At 40.9% G+C, this 19160-nt stretch overlaps 1 protein-coding gene across 5 annotated transcripts in view; it reads left to right on the top strand.

Annotated features, from left to right (window-relative positions):
- The window catches only part of strbp (spermatid perinuclear RNA binding protein), a 95984-nt gene that overhangs the window by 65136 nt on the left and 11688 nt on the right, over positions 1-19160 (top strand). For 4 of the 5 annotated variants that reach the window (XM_084934946.1, XM_084934947.1, XM_084934944.1 and 1 more), the window contains 14 exons: positions 1008-1270; positions 2136-2304; positions 4254-4515; positions 8595-8704; positions 9514-9609; positions 11008-11119; positions 12532-12629; positions 13881-13986; positions 14685-14768; positions 15282-15490; positions 16953-17105; positions 17348-17482; positions 18092-18232; positions 18717-18846. In XM_084934946.1, coding sequence (XP_084791072.1) covers positions 1008-1270; positions 2136-2304; positions 4254-4515; positions 8595-8704; positions 9514-9609; positions 11008-11119; positions 12532-12629; positions 13881-13986; positions 14685-14768; positions 15282-15490; positions 16953-17105; positions 17348-17482; positions 18092-18232; positions 18717-18846 — 2068 coding nt within the window. Of the gene's footprint in view, positions 1-1007; positions 1271-2135; positions 2305-4253; positions 4516-8594; positions 8705-9513; positions 9610-11007; positions 11120-12531; positions 12630-13880; positions 13987-14684; positions 14769-15281; positions 15491-16952; positions 17106-17347; positions 17483-18091; positions 18233-18716; positions 18847-19160 lie in introns of those variants that run through there. The other variant, XM_084934949.1, reaches the window with a different exon arrangement.

Genomic DNA, 19160 nt, shown 5'->3' with positions numbered 1-19160 from the left:
GCAATTATGCTGAGAAAAATTAGAATAGCTAATGCATAACACTCAGATGTTTAAATGCTTTAGCACTGCAGTTTTCCCCCTCTGAACAGTTAGCCTCGTAAACCTCTATCCACTGAACTCTGTGAAAGGATGAGGAGTGTTTTCATATGAATCCACATAAGCACTGCGGACCCATCTGGGTGGTATTAACTGCAGGACACAAATCACAAAGGCACCGTTCCACCTGCTCCTCTCCTTCTTCTCTTTACGTCGCCAATTTGTCTCTGAATTCAGCCTCTGGTCGCACAAGCATTTCTGTCATTTATCCTTGTTAAAGATTCTGCACTGCTCCCTTCGCACTCCTCTGTTGTTATCTATTCTCTTCCTTCTTGGCTTCGGTGGTAGGTGCCTTCTATATTCTGTCATTTACCCTCCCTCTGTGCTACCCTTTTCTGAAGCCTTGTACCTGATATCTTTCTGCTGTGGTGTTCCCCCTTAAACCTCTTACCAAGTAGAATCGAGCATGTGAAGAGCTGACATGAATTCCCAAGGCCAGAACATCTGAGTGACATGTGGGATGGACTCAGTGAGATGAATTTCTGATAGCCATGTGTGCGTGTGCATATGTGCTAGGGTCAGTGGCAGTAAATAGGAGCTGTCACGGAAGTTAGAATTGATTTCTTTCCTATAAAAGAGATAACATGTTCTGTGAGCACAAAAGCAACTTGGGCAGACAAAAAAGCCAGTTGCACGCACACTTTGTGGGATAGCTGTGTTGCATTTTAATTTTGTGTGAAAGGCTTTTTTTGGGTTTTGTTGTTTGTTGTTATTATGAATAAAGTGAGTCCTTAGCAGGGAGTCCAAAGTGTTTGTTTGATGGATTAAAGCTCTATCTGCTGTTAAAGAATGTCCTTGCTGCAGGGAAAGGAAGGTGTTTTTATGCGTGTTCGTTTACAGGTATGCAAGCCCGTGTGTTCGTGGTTCCTGTATGTTTTAATCTCTCTGTTATTTGTCATCCTCCCTTTCAGAGGTCCTTTCGTTCCTTCAGTAACGATGACCGCCACGTCATGGCGAAACACTCCACCATCTACCCCTCCTCTCAAGAGCTGGAAGCAGTTCAGACACTGGTATCCACTGTCGAGTGTGCCCTCAAACATGTCTCTGATTGGCTGGATCAGAGCAGCTGCGAAGTCCACAGCCAGTTTGACAGCCAACCAGCAGACAGCACAGAGGAGGATGACCCTGGTGATGAGCCCAGCGAAGAAACTGAGGATTCAAGTGATTGCTACAGGTAGGCAGAAGAAACGCACGGTGGGCTTTAATTCATAATTTTTGTTGATGTTTTTTTCAGTTAATGGATTATTTTGTCACTCAAACACAAAATAATTATTTTGTCAAACCTACAAACCGTTTAATGTATTACATCAACAGTTCGGTAAACATACCTATGCCTTTAAAGCTCACTAAAGACATTTTCACACATGAGCTTCGGACAACATCAGCATAATAATAATCCATCAAGTGTCTCACTACTAAAAATAAAGTTAACATGGGTCTATGCCTGGGTGGAGCATGCAGGAGGCATGGACACATGACATCCACGCCAATGCTGCTACGGACAGTTATCTGCTCTATTCTCTGAAATTTGCATTCTCACATTTGGTGCCTCCTAAATGAGAGTTCACTCCTCTTTTAAACACTAAAGTGTCAAGTGTACAAGTTGTGGATTTAGTTTAGGTTTTGTACAGGGGAAATGACTTCCTAGAGAGATGTCATCACTTTGAGCCACCAGGGACTTTACAAAAGATAAGATTGTTCTATTTCTCCACATGTTGAGGAAGTTCTGTGGCAAATAGCTGCATTTATAAAAAGAAAGGCACAGTTGAGAAGCCTGAATTTCTTCATTCTCACGTCACATAAACAACTTTAGATTTGTTGTTTATTCTTCTTTTGCAACCTAGAGTACTGAGTCACTGACAAAAAAATGTTGGCACTTATTAGTGTTGTTTACTTCTCACAGAGACTGTTCATGCTAAATACTTTTTTATGCAGAAGGAAGAAATGAGTTAAACACACTTCTTTGAGGTAGAAGGAGCATATGTTGCTTAAAATCTCATACAAGAGAAGACTTTATATATTTATTTATGTGTTTACAGGGAGTCTGGCGGTGGTGGTTTGTTGTGTGGAGTGATGAGGATCGGCCTAGTGGCCAAAGGACTCCTGATCAAAGGCGACATGGACCTGGAGCTGGTGCTGATGTGCAGAGACAAACCCACACAGACATTGCTGGACACTGTCTGTCACAATTTACCCACACAGATTGAGGTTAGAGACACACACAGGAATGCACCGAGGCGTGCATGCTTCTCTTGTTTTTTCACTTTCACCTTTAATCTTTGCATTAAACCCGCAATGACATCAGTCTGACAAATGTAATCCAGGAATGCACTATATTTACATCACACTCTTCTTCAATGTCAGAAATTAAGCCGTTTAAATAAGCTTCTACATTTTCTTCCTGAATTCACCAGCTCTCACTGTGTTGTGCTTGTGAGTGTTGAGGAGAGTGCCATGAGTGGTAGCGTGAGCATAAGTAGCCAAGTGACAGCAATATTGTCAAGTGAGAAGTTGAGAGGTGTTTGAGTATGTATGAGTCATGTGTGATTAATACTCTCGTCATTATGTCAGTGTCACATTTCCTCATTAATAAGTCATGGCAAAGAAGTGAGGTCCTGACTTTCATACATACAAGATACACACACATACACTTACAAACACACACACAATACAGCTCTCTTTTTTACAACCTGTGACTTTGACCCCTGTTTGTTTTATAATCTAGGATTTATACCATCTGTTGTTTCAGTTGGGTTACACACCATTTAAATTATTTCATTTGTAGGATATACATCACTGCAGCCTGGTGAGGGGATCTGACTGGAAGGGAAGGATTTAGCAATATAACAACAAATGTAGGGAAACACTTTCCAACGTGGCTGGCAAGTACAGAAATTACCCAATAAATAAATAGTGCCAGAGCACAACCTCTCTGCTCACAATTACATTTTGAGGTGGAGATGGAGAAAAAGAGCCTGTGTGTGTGTGTGTGTGTGTGTGTGTGTGTGTGTGTGTGTGTGTGTGTGTGTGTGTGTGTGTGTGTGTGTGTGTGTGTTCCTGTGAGAAATAATCTCATGTTGCGGCCCAGTGACCAGCGATTTTGAATTTCCCATCAGAGCGAAATGGGATGTAGATGGGCCCTCTGTGACTCACTGCTCATTTAAAGGGCAACTGGAATGTAGACATAAGCCCAGATATACTTGTTTTTGTCACTTATAAAGACTAGGTAGCTTATTTTCCTTTAATGTTGTTTTCTAGACTTAATCTGGCTTAATCTTGTCAGCTACTCATGGCCAACTCAAGCTTAAATTTAGCTGAAGAGGGTAAGGTCTGTTTTGGGCTATTACAAAGACTTGAATTCACTGTAATTTCAACCATTACCAACCGTTACAGTACACTGAGACTTAAAGTGCACATAACTGTGGCTGACTGGTTCACAGAAGGCAGGCAAGAAAATGATTGGACTCAATTAATGATGTCAGAATTGTGTTTGACAGCGTGAGAGTTCAGACTTGTTGTAAAGAACAGACCGGCAGCCCGAACACTCAGGAACGCAGGCAAACAAGCGAATACAGATCTTCCTTATTTAACTTACACATAAGCTTTATTTGACATCCCTTTATTCAATATTTTTAATCACTCATGACTGTATATGCTTCATCTGGGCCTCTGTGTGTACTGATCTTTGCATGTCTTGTAGGTGATATTAAGCGTGTTAATTTGTTTAAGTTTGTTCTATACAGTACAGGTGTGTTAAGTAACGGTTGTGGCTGCTGCGTATGCTGACATGAACATATTAGCATAAGTCATCATGTTGTAGTGCTGACCAACGAGGTCAACTGTAATTAATTTCTTCAGAACAAAGGTTGAATGAGGCACAGTGTGCACACAGAGAAACAAATGGGTGTTGAGAAAAATACATAAACAGTGTCTGCAAAACTTATTCAGAAGATTTGCCAGATTTCATCAGATACCATCACTCATTTATTTTCACATAAAAACTTCCCCTTATTAAATCTCCTGTCGTACCTAGTGATGTTGTTGTGGTGTGCTTAAGCCGCACAATGCTGAAATATATTTTGCTTCTTCATCTGTGCTGTGTCATATTGTGGCCTTGGCCTCTTGACTATCGAGTTATGTCTGTTGACACACAACAGAAGCTGACAGAAGAGAAATATGAGGTCACAAGCTCGTTGCCTGAGGCGGCCATCTTGGTAAAAACGACAACAGAGCCTAAACTCACTTTGAAGATTACCCTCACCTCACCGGCCATGAGGGAAGATGACGAGGAAGAAGAGGAGGAGGAGGAGGAATTGGAGGAGGAAGAGCAGGAGCTGGAGAATGGGGAAGAAGGAGAAGAGGTGGTGGAGGGGGAAGTGGAGGAAGAAGAGGAAGACCCAGAAAGCAAAAATGGACGAGGTAGGAGCATAGGAATAGGAAAGTTGTTCTCTGTTTGGCCACACCTCAGCACATGCACAATCAATTGGTCTTTGTGTTAACTATGTATATGTTATTAGAAAACTCCACATTTTTTGTCAGACAAGAGGTTTGACCTCATGAACTGATGCTGACACAGGACAAGACAGGTACAGGCAGAGGTGGGTAGAGTAGCCAATCATATTTCAGAAAAACAAATACTCAAGATGAATTTTTTAAAAATGTCGACATTATTTTACTGATTTGACAGCCTGCTACACGGTGATCCAGGTTAGTTGCTTTCAAGTATGTAAGTAGAACTTTCTTCATATGATAGAAAACTAGTATTACACAGTGCTTAGAGTCGTCAAAGATGACAAACAAATCTCCACAAACAAGATGCTGCAGACAAAAATATATAAATGTCAAAGCAAGGAAGCATTAATAATGATCTAAACCCCTGAGGATGGCTGGTCCCTAATCTAGGAGCCAAGAAAAATGCTCATTCACCACAAATCTCAAACTTTAAGTGGGCCAAAGCCAGGAGCTGTGAACCTATCAGGGCCCAACAGGCTGCTAATAGGTAGGAGATCAAAACAGCATTGTTCTTAAGAAGTAGTGAGTGGATTAACAGTTTTTAATGTCACTCCTGATTTTCACAGAAAACCCGTATAACAAAATCGAGGTGATAAGAGATTAAGCAGCTGAACTTTGGAACAAGTGCAGCGACATCTTGGCTGAAACAAGTATTAAGTGTATTACAATAGCCATTAGTCGATTCGATAGAACAGCGTTTGTTTGTTAAACCTTTTGGAAAAGGGAGACACAGTTTGTCAATAATTCTTAAAGGAGAATTTATTTTAACCTGGATCGTTTGTCATTAAGGTTGTAGAGATTTAGGGTAGCAAGGAGCCACACAAATCTGGCAACTCATCAGCTGACCAAATCATTGTTTGTGTGTAAGGGCATGGAATTTTATTAACATTATTCTACATTATATACACCAGTAAGTAAAGGTGTTTTTAAATTGCATATAATTTTCCTTTCCACTGTCGCTAAGTACTTGCTTAAATGGGGTCGTTTGATTTTTGTTTTTTTTCTCTGTATTATTGTAGGATCTTTACTTTACAGTAAGAAGCACCTTGAGGCAACTGCTGTTGTGATTTGGTGCTATATAAATGAAATTTAAGTAGAGAGCTTTTCTACTCTATGCCCCATTCACAATAGTACTTTTTTTTGGCAACCAGGAATCGAACCACCACCCTTCCATTTAGCAGAGGACCTGTGCTACCTCCTGAGCTACAGACCCACTAGTGCAGCCCACACATTGACTGTTCGTCAGTCTGTCTGGTTAATTTGAATTGGAAAGCCAAATTCCAAGAATAAAGGAGAATAAAGTTTGACCAGTGATGTTTTGTCTCTTGAATCTGCCACTGTAGCAGCAGCAGTTTTTCATGGCTTGGTTTTAATAAGATATCAGAGCTTGTTGCATTAATGCCTGAATTAGTCCCCTTATCCAAACCAATTATTACACAAATATACTGCTCCAAAATGTTTCAGTTACTCTAGTTACTTTATGACATTTTACAAAGTAATTAAGTAAAATCGAGCTGAAAGGCTCTGGTGTTCAGTCTGTAAACAACCTATCCCCATTCCCCTGTTTTCATGTGTAGCAGTTACTGGTTATAATTGGTTGTGGGATGTAAGATTGGGAACCAAGGCCAGCAGGCCAGCGAAATCAATAAGCAGCCAGTAGCAAGCTGCCCATCTATCCTGTGGCTCTCATCCAACTAGACACTCAGGTCTCAGAGAGAGATGAGCGATAGCACGAAGGTTTGCCGTACATCATTCCAGATGCCTCGGCATGATAGAGAGGACCCCTCGTATTTTCTCACTAAGGGGAACACATCGGTTTGCACACATGTTCACTCAGCTGCAAGGAGGAGGAGGAGGCCACACACACACACACACACACACAGAGTCATATTTTGTAAAAATACCTGTCACACTGGATATCTAACTCTACAGATTTATGGCGATCATATTTTAAAGTGCAGGGTCAAATACTTTTCACATTAACACATGCAACAGCCGGCATAAACACCAGTGGTTTAAGACCAGTGGCAGTGCCTGTTTTAGCTCCGTTTAGGCTTGTCAGGAAATGATTAGCAACATATTAGGGAGATTAATTATCCCTAAAAAAATTTGTTAACAAAAACTTTCCATGTTTCCACAAATGCAGATTGTTTCCATAAGCTCTAGCTGAAATGTTAGACGGGTGAATTATGTCTTCTCAGCTGATAACAGGTGATCATTTATACAGTATTTTCCAGTCACTTTAATCCCATTTGGGAATTGGGGTTAATGTTAGTAGGGTTAATTTTATACATTTGACAAGTTAAATTTTTATGCTACAGATAAATATTTTATTGAAGATATGCACATGTTTTGCATGCATGTGTGTGCTTTACTCACTGATGCAGCTCACTTGCTTTGTGTGGTAAAGGTGGGGGGGTGAATTTTTTTTTTAAAAAATCTCCCTCTGTACTCAGTTATAAAGGGTAATACAGAGAGAGATAATGATAAAAGAAGAGCGCTGATTGAGAGAACAGTGGGAGGACAAGCGAGAAGAGAAAGACTAATGATCTTCTAGTAGCTGAGCTGTCCAACACACAGCTGGGCCCAGTCTGACAGACCTTAGGATTTACCAGGACACGTCACACTGAAACATAGATTGCACACTAAGGCATGCCATTGTCAGGAAACGCTACACTGCATTTTATAACGCAAGATAAATGCTTTCACTCCGGCACGCATCGGACGCATTTGACATTTAAAATTAATGCCTCTCGAGGCTAGGATTTTCTTTTTATGGGAGACTGATGAAGAAAATATTTACCTAGTTGTGTTTTCATAGAGCCCCAAAGGGCTCTTTAATGTGTTTTATTTTATCTCCAGTTGGTCCCGCGCACAATAAAACCTTCTTTGGAAACCCCATGTAACGGCATTCATTCATACACAGCTGCGTTTGATTCAGCTTGCCGTGCATATCACAGACTTTGTGCTGTTTCTCGAGTAGCAGGCCAGTTGAAGCTGCACTGACCCAGCCAGCCCTGTGTGTAGGGCAGCATGAATCAAATGCTTACATATAAAAGTATAATGCTCTACTTTTACCAACCATGATGCTCTGACTAAACCCTGCCTTGATCCCTCTTGTGTTGTGTTTGTCTCAGACTGGGTCAAACTATCTTAGATTTTTTTTTCTTTTCCTTTTCAGTTCTACTTTAGGAGCGCTTGATTCTGTGTTTGCCCAGACAGGTTGTTGAATTGCTTTCTCTGCACCATCATTTTCTCTATGAGCCTGTGAAAATCAAGTGCACCTTAAGTAATGCAGAAGACAAACAAAACTGCTATTTTGACTCCTGCCTGGTGCAGACTGGATCAAAATAAATAAAATCCTTGTCAAATACATAAAGGAGAGATTGATTTACATTGCTGGGCACAATAAAAATGACTCGATATGCTCCAACTGTGCTCACACACAGTAAATCAAACACTCCTTAGGTATTTGTTTTGTGTATGTCTGTGGGGGGGCTCTCCATCCCACAAAGTTGTCTCTTCCTTTGTAACATTGGTTGCTCTGATTTTTTTTTAGCCACTGAGTGGATTTAAAATACTAAACCGCTATTCAGTAGCTTGTGCAATTTTCAACACATCTCTTTCTAGGATGGACAGTAAATTTATGATAATATGTGGTGCAGTCAGCACACATTTGACTCATCCTAGTGTTGAAAATGGCACTCCATTTAAAGAGTGAGGAGCCCTTGATGGGCATCCATTGCGGATCTGTAATCCGTGCAGCGAGCGAGCACTTTGTACAAGGAGAGAGCAACTTTATGGCATGAAAAGCACCTTGTATGTACCAAAAATATCCATGCATGTGTGTGTGTATGTATGCTCGCACACACGACTTCGGGTGTGTCTGCGTACATTCACGCGCGCAACACTCAAACACACACACTCAAAGCTGACGTGTGTGTGTTTTACGTTCTCTATATTGGGTTGTTATTGTTTTGTGGCAGTGTTGGGTGCTGCTGCGCAGAGAGTGGAGGCTGAGGAGGAGGGGGAGGTGCTGGATAGACACAGATGTCTGTTGGCCCTGGCAGCGCTGCGACACGCCAAGTGGTTCCAGGTCGGCACCCACTCACTTCCTGTCTTCGTGCCCGATGCTTATTGTAGCCTGACGACTCACCCAGAGAGAATAGTCAGATAGAACTATACTGCCTGTTATGCACACCCAGGGAGTGTAAATGTACTGATTTTACTAAAATAGTAAAATTGAATGTGTATGTTAGAACAAATGCAAATGCTCTAATGTTTTCTTTTGTCCTCTAATCTGCATTTTCAGTTTGCAGGATGTTGTTTTTCAACATCATGGCAAAAAAAGCCACTTTATACATACCTGCTCCAAAAGTTTAGTGTAGAGCTGGAAAAGGGTGAGATTAAAAGTTTTTTGTAAAAAAGTATCGTAGGGCTACAAAAGCAATGGTTGATACTTGTTTTTCTTTTTGGCAATTATGTGAACCTGCCTGCTCCGTACAACATGTCAGTGCTTCCCTTCAATTCTCCTTCCATACCCCTTCCCATCTATCTCCCGACTCATTTACCTTATTGGCAAAAAGAAAGAAGAGGAAACAAAAGAAAATAGTGGTAGCCTGTGTATATTCTAGAGACAAACACAAAACACAAAGAAAAAATAATAATAATGAGAAATAATAATTAACATATATGTTCAGTAAACTAATTCAACATCTTTCGCGACACAGAGTTTTAGAAAGATCCAGTCGCTTCCTTTTGACTGTGGCTTTGTGATTTTCTGCAGGCGGTAGTCTGTATGTGTTTGAACAAATACCACTGCTCCTATACTCAGTTTGTTCCCTTTTCTCCTCTCCTTTAATCTTCCTCTTTGCCTCCCTCTGTCTTTCCCTTCCACCATCTCAGGCTCGAGTTAACGGACTCAAGTCCTGCGTTATCGTTCTCAGGATACTAAGGGATATGTGCAATAGACATCCCATCTGGGAACCTCTGAAGGGATGGGTGAGTGTTGTGCTCGCCTTGTTGCTCCTGTGTTCAATTACTTATCATCTGTAAATCACGTGTTTTATGCTAAAAACTAGGCAATGTATGTAAATGAAACAGGTTACAAATGGAGCTACTTGTGTAGATGGTTTAAATACACTCACTGGACACTTTAATAAGTACACCTTGCTAATGCCAGGTTTGACCCCCTTTTTCATTCAGAACTGATTTAAGTCTTCATGGCAAGGTGCTGGAAACATTTCTCAGAGATATCAGTGCATACTGTATGACAGCGTATTGGGGTCACATAAAGAAAAAAATGTTAGTGTTCATTTTGAGAATAAAGTTGAAATAATATTTTGAGAAAAAAGTCAAAATGCAGCGATTAAAGCTGTTGTTTGAAGTCAAAGAACTGCCACAGCTGCTACACCCTCTACAATATGCCTTTTGTAGATACGCTATTGACATTGCACTTCACACTCAGTCTTAGTGACATGAAAACTGTTTCTCTTTTAGCACATAAGCACAATGCGGTGATAAATGTTGAAAAGATGGTGCAGAAAGCTACATCTAGTCAGAAGGAAAAACTGGGGGATAAAATTGTTTCACAAATTCATCTACGCGAGGCATTTTGTAAAGCTTATATCAGCCCTAGCAGTTGTTTCACTTAAATCTCTACATTTTGACAATAACAATATTTTGAGTTTAATCTGGAAATTTTGACTTTATTCTCCACATTAACAATAATATTTTTGTTTCTTAATGTGACCTTCATGCTCCTTCATAATACATCACGCAATAGCAGCAGATTTGTCGGCCACACTTTTTTCTTATGTTCTGTGGTCTAATTTTTGGAGATCCCATACAAACTATAGCCTCAGTTTTCTGTTCTTACCTAACAAGGGTGGCATCAGGTTCCTGCGGCTGGAGCCCATCTGCTCCAAAATTCAGAGTGTTGTGCATTCAGAGACACTTTTGTGCATATCTCAGTTGTAAAAATTGGTTATTTTGCATTCCCTTTCTATCAGCTTAAAGCAGTCCGACCATTCTCCTCTGACATCAACAAGCCCAGCCAAGCCCATTTCTTTAAAGTTTACAGATGGTTGTGTGGAGAAACCCCAGTAGATCATTATTTTCTGAAATACTTAGACCAGTCCGTCTAGCATCACCAACCATGCCACATTCACAATCACCTAAATCAACCTTCTTCCCCATGCTCAGTTTGAACTCGATCAGGTCTTCCTGACCACGTCTACATGCCGAATGCACTGAGTTGCCATGTAACTAATTCGAAATTTCTGTTGAACAGGTGTACCTAGCAGCAAAGTGGTCAGTGAATGTACCTTTTAATGACACATCACCCACATTTCTCTATTATTGCATGCTTATCTGTTTTTATGTCAACTTTTTTCACAGCCCTTGGAGCTTATCTGTGAGAAAGCCATTGCCACCTGCAACAGACCCCTTGGGGCAGGAGAAGCGCTGCGCAGAGTCATGGAGTGTCTGGCCTCAGGCATACTGCTCCCAGGTACTTGGTGTGGTGTATTCATGAAGGAATTTGGCTACGTTCACACTGCAGGCGAAAGCGCATCAAATCCGATTTTTTTGACCCCATGCGACCCATATCCGATCATGGTATGACAGTGTGAACAGCACAAATCCGATATTTTCAAATCCGATCTGTGTCACTTGCGTATGTGGTACTGAATCCGATACATATCTGATGTTTTAGAAAGCGACTGCTGTTTGAATGGTCAAGTCGCATTAAATCCGCCTTTTACGTCACTGACACAAGACAGACGCCAATTACTACGAGAAGACATCATGAACGCTTCCTGGCCATCCAGTGTAGATGTTAGAGAAACTGTTGGGAAGACAACGTTGGAGAAACGTGAACATGTTATTTGTACTGTATAATCTGCAGATTCTGACAGAAATCTGCAACTATCCTTTGAAGCACCGCTCCTCTCTAAAACAGCAATAAGGATAATTATTAGGCCATATGTAAATAACAAAATAACTTTATAACTTAAGGCAAAATTGGGAAACGTAAAGTCCGAAACAAGTCTTTATATTAAGGGCCATCAGTCAAACAATACTGTTTGCTCTGGGTCTAAACAGAGCGCGTTGTGTGTGACGTCTTCTTTTGCGCATGCGGGCCCGCTTTGAGCGTTCACACCAGAGCGCGTTTGCTGTCACATTTTATTTGTAGTGTGAACAAGCAGACAAAAAAATCGGATTTGATCAAAAAATTGGAGTTGAACATTAAGTCCTGCAGTGTGAACGTAGCCTTAGTGACTGCAAAGATTTGAGTAGATGAGGATGTATTTTCATATAGTTTTCTGGCATTTCTTACCAGGAGAGCTAAATAAAGTTCTTAATGTGGGTAGATGAGGAGATATATCACAGCTCTGCTTGACACATTTTTGAGCTGTTTTTAAGAGAGGTCGAGACATTATAAATGACCCAGCAGAGCACAGCTGTCTGAGGCAGGTCATCATTATTATTATGGAAGCATCTTAATTAGAGCTAGCTTAATGGCTTCTTTGCAAAGTGTTCTGCATCACTGGGTAAAATTGTCTTTGAATAAAGATAATTTACTTTGGATCGAAAACCAGTGTTCTCCTCTCGGACTGGTGCTTTTCAAGTGCCTACTTTGAAGGACTGAAAGGAGCTATTTAAAAGTGGAAGAGTGGAAGTTTAACAAACTGCAAATAAAAAATAACCCATTTTATTTCAAAGGGAAATGTATGCCACACTAGAAGGAGAATGTTTATTTACCTACAAGATGTTTTTCTCCATTCATTTTAATTCTCAAGATTTTCACTGTCTCTTTTAAAGTTAAGCCCAATTAAATGCTGCTGAGCTGCACCGTCGGCACAGAAAGTGACAATGACTGACTTAGCATGTCTGTGTGTCATCTACTGTCACTTCCCCCAGGAGGCCCAGGTTTACACGACCCGTGTGAGAAAGAGCCAACAAACACACTCGCCAGCATGACTGACCAGCAGGCTGAGGACATTACCTTCAGTGCACAGGTACACACATACAATGTAGTTTAACTATGGCATTGCTATCACCCAGTGCTTCTTGCCCTGAGCTGGCAGTGTGTGGGAATCACTCAGCAATATGCCCATTAGCAAGACAGGAAGACCTCATTGCTGCCCCAACCACTCATTCTGCGAGCACACACACACACACTTACATTCAGTCACCAGAAAGAGCTGTGTGGTGCCGCATTTTAATGATTGGTGTGGGAAGCTATTGCCATTGCAAGCCATAAATCCATCTCTGACACCTCGAGGACAGTATTTATGCGCGTGTGGTATTTGTGTGTGTGTGTGTGTGTGTGTGTGTGCGTGTGCCGTCATGTCCTTTGACACACACACTCGAGCGAGCAGGGCAGCCTCTGAGCCTCGTGGATTAGTGAATCTTGCCGTCCATTTCCTTTTGAAGGCAGCCTGGACGAGGCTGGAATGTCAATGGGGATAATTGCATTGGAGCAGATACAAGAGCAGATAGGAGAGAGGGAGCTGTTCTGTCAATGAGCTGCACCAGGTGTCATTAATATCTGAGACACTCTACCCCCCTAATAGATTTATATTAGCAGTCTCTATGTGCCATTTGGTTATCTGTTTGTGTAGAATGGGGATGCATGTAAGACACTGAGCATGATAAGTTAACATAAAGACAAATGAGTCATTATGGTTGAATTTGGGTACAGTTTTGGTGCTTTGTGGTGCAAGATAAGAAAGTTTTTTGAGGTTTTTTTTAAATTGTATATTTAGAAGTTTGCCCATGCATTATCCAGCTTTATACTCCTATATATTGCAGATTCACTTAAGTACAAAATGTCCATTGTTGTTTAAGTTAATTTGTGTTGTGACAAATTAACTTAAAGAACTGTTGTGACTCCTCATCGGAACAGTTCTTCTGTCTCAGATATTCAGGATATAGCAAACAGCACAGACGTGCTGTGAGTTATCACAGTGTAAAGAGTGAAGGAGCTTCTTACATGTGTTTATCGACTCTAGGCTATACATAAGTTAAACATTGTAGGATATTTTGACTCTCTTTATTTAGACTTAAAGAGTAACTCCACCAGTTGCATCCTTTTTAATGTTTTATACTGTTTTTAAAATAATTTAATAATGTTTTATAATGCTAGTAAACATCTTGAATACTGCACGCTGTGCCTCTGTTGACATCAAATCTGTCTCGGTTCAAATGCGTTTCTCAGCTTTCATCATCTTTCTTTTTGTGTATGGTGCGTGATTTGTGTTCAACAGCATGCTCTCAGGCTCATGGCATTCGGACAGATCTACAAGGTGTTAGAGATGGAGCCTCTTCCCTCAAATAAACCATCGCAGAAATATCCGTGGTCTGATAAAGAAGGTGTGTACCTTTTTTTATTCCCCATTGCTGCTCTGCCTGCCCATCCAGTTGTAGATCAGACAAGGCCTTGGCTGTCTTCTCACACTCGTCATGACCTTTCTGGGTGTATTATGTGTTTTCTATGCACTTCTGTAGCACTGCCAGCATCATCATCAGAAAGGCTGACATATTAATCATAATAAAACTAGCTTCAGTGATGTAGGTATGTTATATACATTTCTTTCTCAGTTTTTTTATTGACCCTGTCTCCAGTGCCACACTAAGGATTTTAGCTTTAGTGAAATTGCTTCAGGTTGTGCATGCTTTCTGCAGGAAAAGGAGAGACTCACAGAAATCTCATAAGATCTTGAGCTGGCACATAGCCAAAGTGACTTTCGTGGAAAATTGAATCGGGCCTTTTGAAATTTTGATGCTGACATGGAAAAAGCATTTATGGATTAAGGTGCACGTAGGGCACGATCTGGTATGTCTTCCTCATTGTTTGACTGTTTGCTGGTCTGCCTGTCGGCTCTGTTTATCTTCTCTGTGTGTTCATCCGTCCTGTGCTTGTTCTCTTGCATCGTTTGTTCTCTGTGACATTGCCTTTGTGTGTTTTTGTCATACACAAGTGCCACATGTGTGAGTTGACATAAACATCTCTTGTAGTTAGTGATTGATTAGTAATTCTCTCTGTGTTTATCTGTGTCTCTTGATTTCAGGGTTAGGTTTGAAGAGGCCATATGATGATGGAGCAATGGATGACAAGGACCTCATCAAGAAGATGAAGAGGAATCTAAGAAAAGGTACAAGGAGGAAGACAAATCTAATATTGTAGTCTGCTTGTTATATTTTAAATCCTAACAGTGCGTATGATTCAAAGTATGTTCTTTCATCATTCGATTTTCATGATTTTATCTACTGAGAAGCTTCGCTTATCTTCACCTTGTCTCTCTTTTGTTGCTCCCTTCCTCTCTTTTTCATTCCTCTGAGACACATCGATGCTATTGATTGTTGACATTTTAGTAGGCCACCCAACTATTCCTAGCATTTTCTTTGTACAAGGAGAAGATGAACCACAGCTAATCGAGGCAAAGAGGCATTTCTATATATTGGCAAAAGGGAGGAAAGTGATTAAAGGCACCTTTATTCCTCATAAAAACAACTTGGCAGAATGCTGAAAAACATTACAAATTACCCTGATTTTTCTCTACTCTGTCCAATTTCAGCTTTTATAACTTTTGCATTACAGTTATTAAATGTACCCTGGTTTGCTTTATGTCTTACTATTACTCTCTCTTACCTGTTTTTGGCCTTAGTCCTGGACAGTAAAGCCATAGACTCCAACCAACCAATGAACGCCCTGATGCGGCTGAACCAGATCCGGCCAGGGCTGCAGTACCGCCTGCTGTCCCAGTCAGGGCCGGTTCATGCTCCAGTCTTCACCATGTCTGTGGACCTAGATGGAACAGTTTACGAAGCCTCTGGATCCTCTAAGAAGACTGCAAAGCTTCACGTTGCAGTCAAGGTAAGCTTGATTTCTGTGTTTGATTACATTTGTGTCTTTATGTTTTTTAAACATGGTTGGTTAGAAATGTAGCCTCACAGCAAGAAGGTTCTGAGTTCAACTTGCTGGCTGCTGTCTTTCTCTTTAGCAGTTGCATGGCCACAGGTGTGAATGTGAGCGCGGGGGATGTCTATATCTCTATATGTTAACCCTGTGGCAGACTGGCATTGTGTCTAAGGTGCAGCCCTCCTCCCACCACATGACAGCTGGAATAGGCTCCACTAGGAAGAAAATGGATGGATAAAATAAAATATAGAGAACAGTAAAAATAGTCTTAATAATTTCTAATGCCTCTCGCGGTTGCTGTGACCTAATGTCTGACATAAGCATTCACTTGGACTCAAGGATGAACTGGCTAAAGGTCACTGTGACCTCAAAATTGCCACTCAACAACACCTTTGCCATTATTCAGTGCCATAACTGAGGAGCAGAAGATTTAGATTGTGAACACATTTTACATTTGATCAAATGCTGAAATAGTGACACTAATTTTTGGGGACCAGCTATTCAAGTCTCCAGGCCACATGCCATATGAGTCTGGACGAGCACGGATTTAAACTCCAACTTGACAGGTTGGCAGTAGCCTGAGGCCTCAAGGTGGTAATTTCAGTTGGCTCCCTGAAAAATTTCATAAGTTCCAGCTGACGCCAAACCTGTATGGCTACAAATATGTTTTTGCCTACGTATACCTGCTGATGTGTTTGTGTGTGCGAGGAAAGATGGAGGTGGGCAAATCCATGTAATCCCAAAGTGGTTGTGAACAAAGAGGCTCTCCAGAGCACCGAGCTGGGATAATCTGCTGTCCGCTCCATTCCCATAAAAGGCTCTTTCTCCCCACCTCTCCTTCTTTTCTGTTCTCCTTCTTGCTCACTTCCTTTCTCTCATGTGCTCACCTTTTGATCTCTCTGTCTCGCCTTCAGTTTCTTTACCTCCTGCTCTCTCACATATACTCTTACTACAGGGGCTGGTTGAGCAGCTGTGACACAATCAACGTCCTTCCCTCCCTTCTCCTCTCCCTGTCTGTGTGCTGCTGTCTTGTCAAGGACTTACATTAAAGTGATATGATACTCAAATCAGCTAACCATTGTACAGCTGAGCCATTAATACTGCAGTATTCCTGCCTCAAGAAGAAATATTGGTTAAAATAGATTCTCAGCATGCATCTTTAATTCAATCTTTTTTGCCTGATTACACTAATGCAGTCTTCTCAGAATGAAGTGATCTGACGCAAAGGAACATAAGTGAGTTCATCAGAAATCATGTTCATATTGCAAAAGCAATGTAAGATTGTTTGAATAGTCACTTTAAAGGTTTTATTTTTTATTTTGTTGTTTTAATGCATATTAGCTCTTTAAGGTGTCTTTGCCTGCCTTTTTCCTTCCTTTCCTACCTTTATTTTTACTTCCTTGCCTTCGATCTCAAGGTTCTCCAGGCAATGGGCTACCCGACTGGATTTGACTCAGACCTGGACCCCATGAGTTCAGACGAGAAGTCGGACAGTGAGGGGAAGAGCGAGACCTCCTCGCACACTAGCAATAACCCAACACACTCCTCAGACAGTTCCAACACACTTGAGGTAGGGAATGAGAAGTGTGTGTCAACAAATGAAAGCACACGCTTAGTTCAAATGCTTTTTTTTTAATCTGGTAAAATTTGATTTGATTTGAGCTACTGAAGCATAATAGGAAGTCACGCACCTAAATCACTGACATTTTCATACCATGCGTCATCTCCCATGTTAACTGTCATATTTGTTATTTTATAAATAAATGAACCCACTTTTAAATGAAGTTACTTTAATACCTTTTCACTCTCCAGGTGCGAACTCAGGGTCCCATACTGACAGCGAGTGGAAAGAATCCTGTCATGGAGCTAAACGAGAAGAGGAGAGGCCTCAAATATGAGCTCATCTCTGAGAGTGGAGGCAGCCACGACAAACGCTTTGTTATGGAGGTGAGAGAAAAATGTTTTTGTTACGGATCTTGTCAAAAGCAAAAGGTCAGGCTGTGTTAAAAAAAATGTGGTCATACCAAATATTGGCTTTCAAGCTTGTTAGAATTGTAAAAATTCAGTTTTTACCATATATATTATATTTCTATTTGTGTTTGCACGTTTCAATAAATCAGTGCACTTATTTCCTATCAAAATACATGTATAAAGAAATGAGGTCTCAAGCCTTGTGCGCAGTATTGTACACAACCAGAAACAGGCTCATCACCCGGTAGAGTCAGTGGGGTGGTTTGTTTTCCGACATGCCTGGTTGCTCCATCGCTCTGCTGATTGATTAGCAGGCCTGCTTGACAGCAGGGCATCCTTAAACAAGCCGTCCTGTTCAGCAAGACTCGCTGACTGACTCACTGAGGACTTCAAAAAACGTTGCCTTTGGCCCACATTTTTAGCTCTTTTTACTATAAAAAGTGTGAATACCCATAGAAAGACCTACATCAATAAAATAAGAGAGAATTAATTGTTTATAAATCACTACAGGTCCAAAATGTAGTATGTTTCTTTTGTTTTTCCCTAAGCATAAAACACATTTCTGTGAATTTGTATGCATGTTAGGTGGAGGTCGACGGGCAGAAATTTCGTGGGGCAGGCCCCAACAAAAAGGTAGCAAAGGCCAGCGCTGCCCTAGCAGCTCTGGAAAAACTCTTCTCTGGTCCCAACGCAGCTGCAAACAAGAAGAAGAAGATATTGCCTCAAGTAAGGAGAGACACACTTATGCAGCACAACCCTGACACAGAAGTCCCCGATTAACTCTGTAGCATGTGCATTTACACTGAAACAATAATAAACTATTAAACCAGTCTTTCTGTCCTGTTTTGCATTACTGTTATACTCTATTTCTGATCAAAAAGCAGTTGGAGAGTTTGCCCAATGTGTTCCTCTATCAGTAATCAATAACACTTTGTTTAGACTGATTTAACAAGTTTAACAGATCAGTACTTTTATGAGATCACCCCTCTTCCGCTTATGTTGTCAATAACGCTATTTCCCATATAGATCTGTAAAAAATGAGACCCAAATGCATTAGAACATTGTCAGTGTTACATGCATGTTTGATTTGATATGTTCTTACAGTGCCGCTGCATTCATGCAGTTCAAACACACATCTTTCTAGCTTTATGGCCAGCTTCTGATCTTGGCATTGTGATTGTTAATATGTGTACTCTGTGCCTGTGTTCAGACCAAAGGAGCCCTGGCAGCAGCAGCAGCAGCCTCAGCAGTAGCAGCTCAGGTTGCCAGAGGAAGAGGAAGAGCGGCCCTAGCAAGAGGAGCCTTCGTCAGTGCAGCTGCACCTGGATATGTCACTCCAGGTAGTGAAGGGATTTTGTGTCTTGTTATGTGACAAAAGAAAAAGTCACCAGTTTGCAACGCTGTAAATGTTGCATTTGTTGGTTTTTAGATATAAATCAGTAATACACAGCTAGCACACTTAACATTTTGCATCTTAATCTTAATTTTTCTTCTTCGAAAAATGCACATCAAATTATACTGGACATGGTTTTTAACTCAAATCTCTGTTCCCAAGCTTGCCGATTTCCCATTTTACCACTGTACAGGATTTCTTGGCTAAACTGTATTTTATATTATATTTTTTATTTGACATGACAGTTTCTGCAGATCTGGC

Source organism: Perissodus microlepis, chromosome 7, assembly GCF_051167445.1.
Source record: "Perissodus microlepis isolate ML-2025 ecotype Zambia chromosome 7, ASM5116744v1, whole genome shotgun sequence".
In the NCBI taxonomy this organism is placed as follows: Eukaryota; Metazoa; Chordata; class Actinopteri; order Cichliformes; family Cichlidae; genus Perissodus; species Perissodus microlepis.
This window is presented reverse-complemented; position numbering and strand designations above follow the sequence as displayed.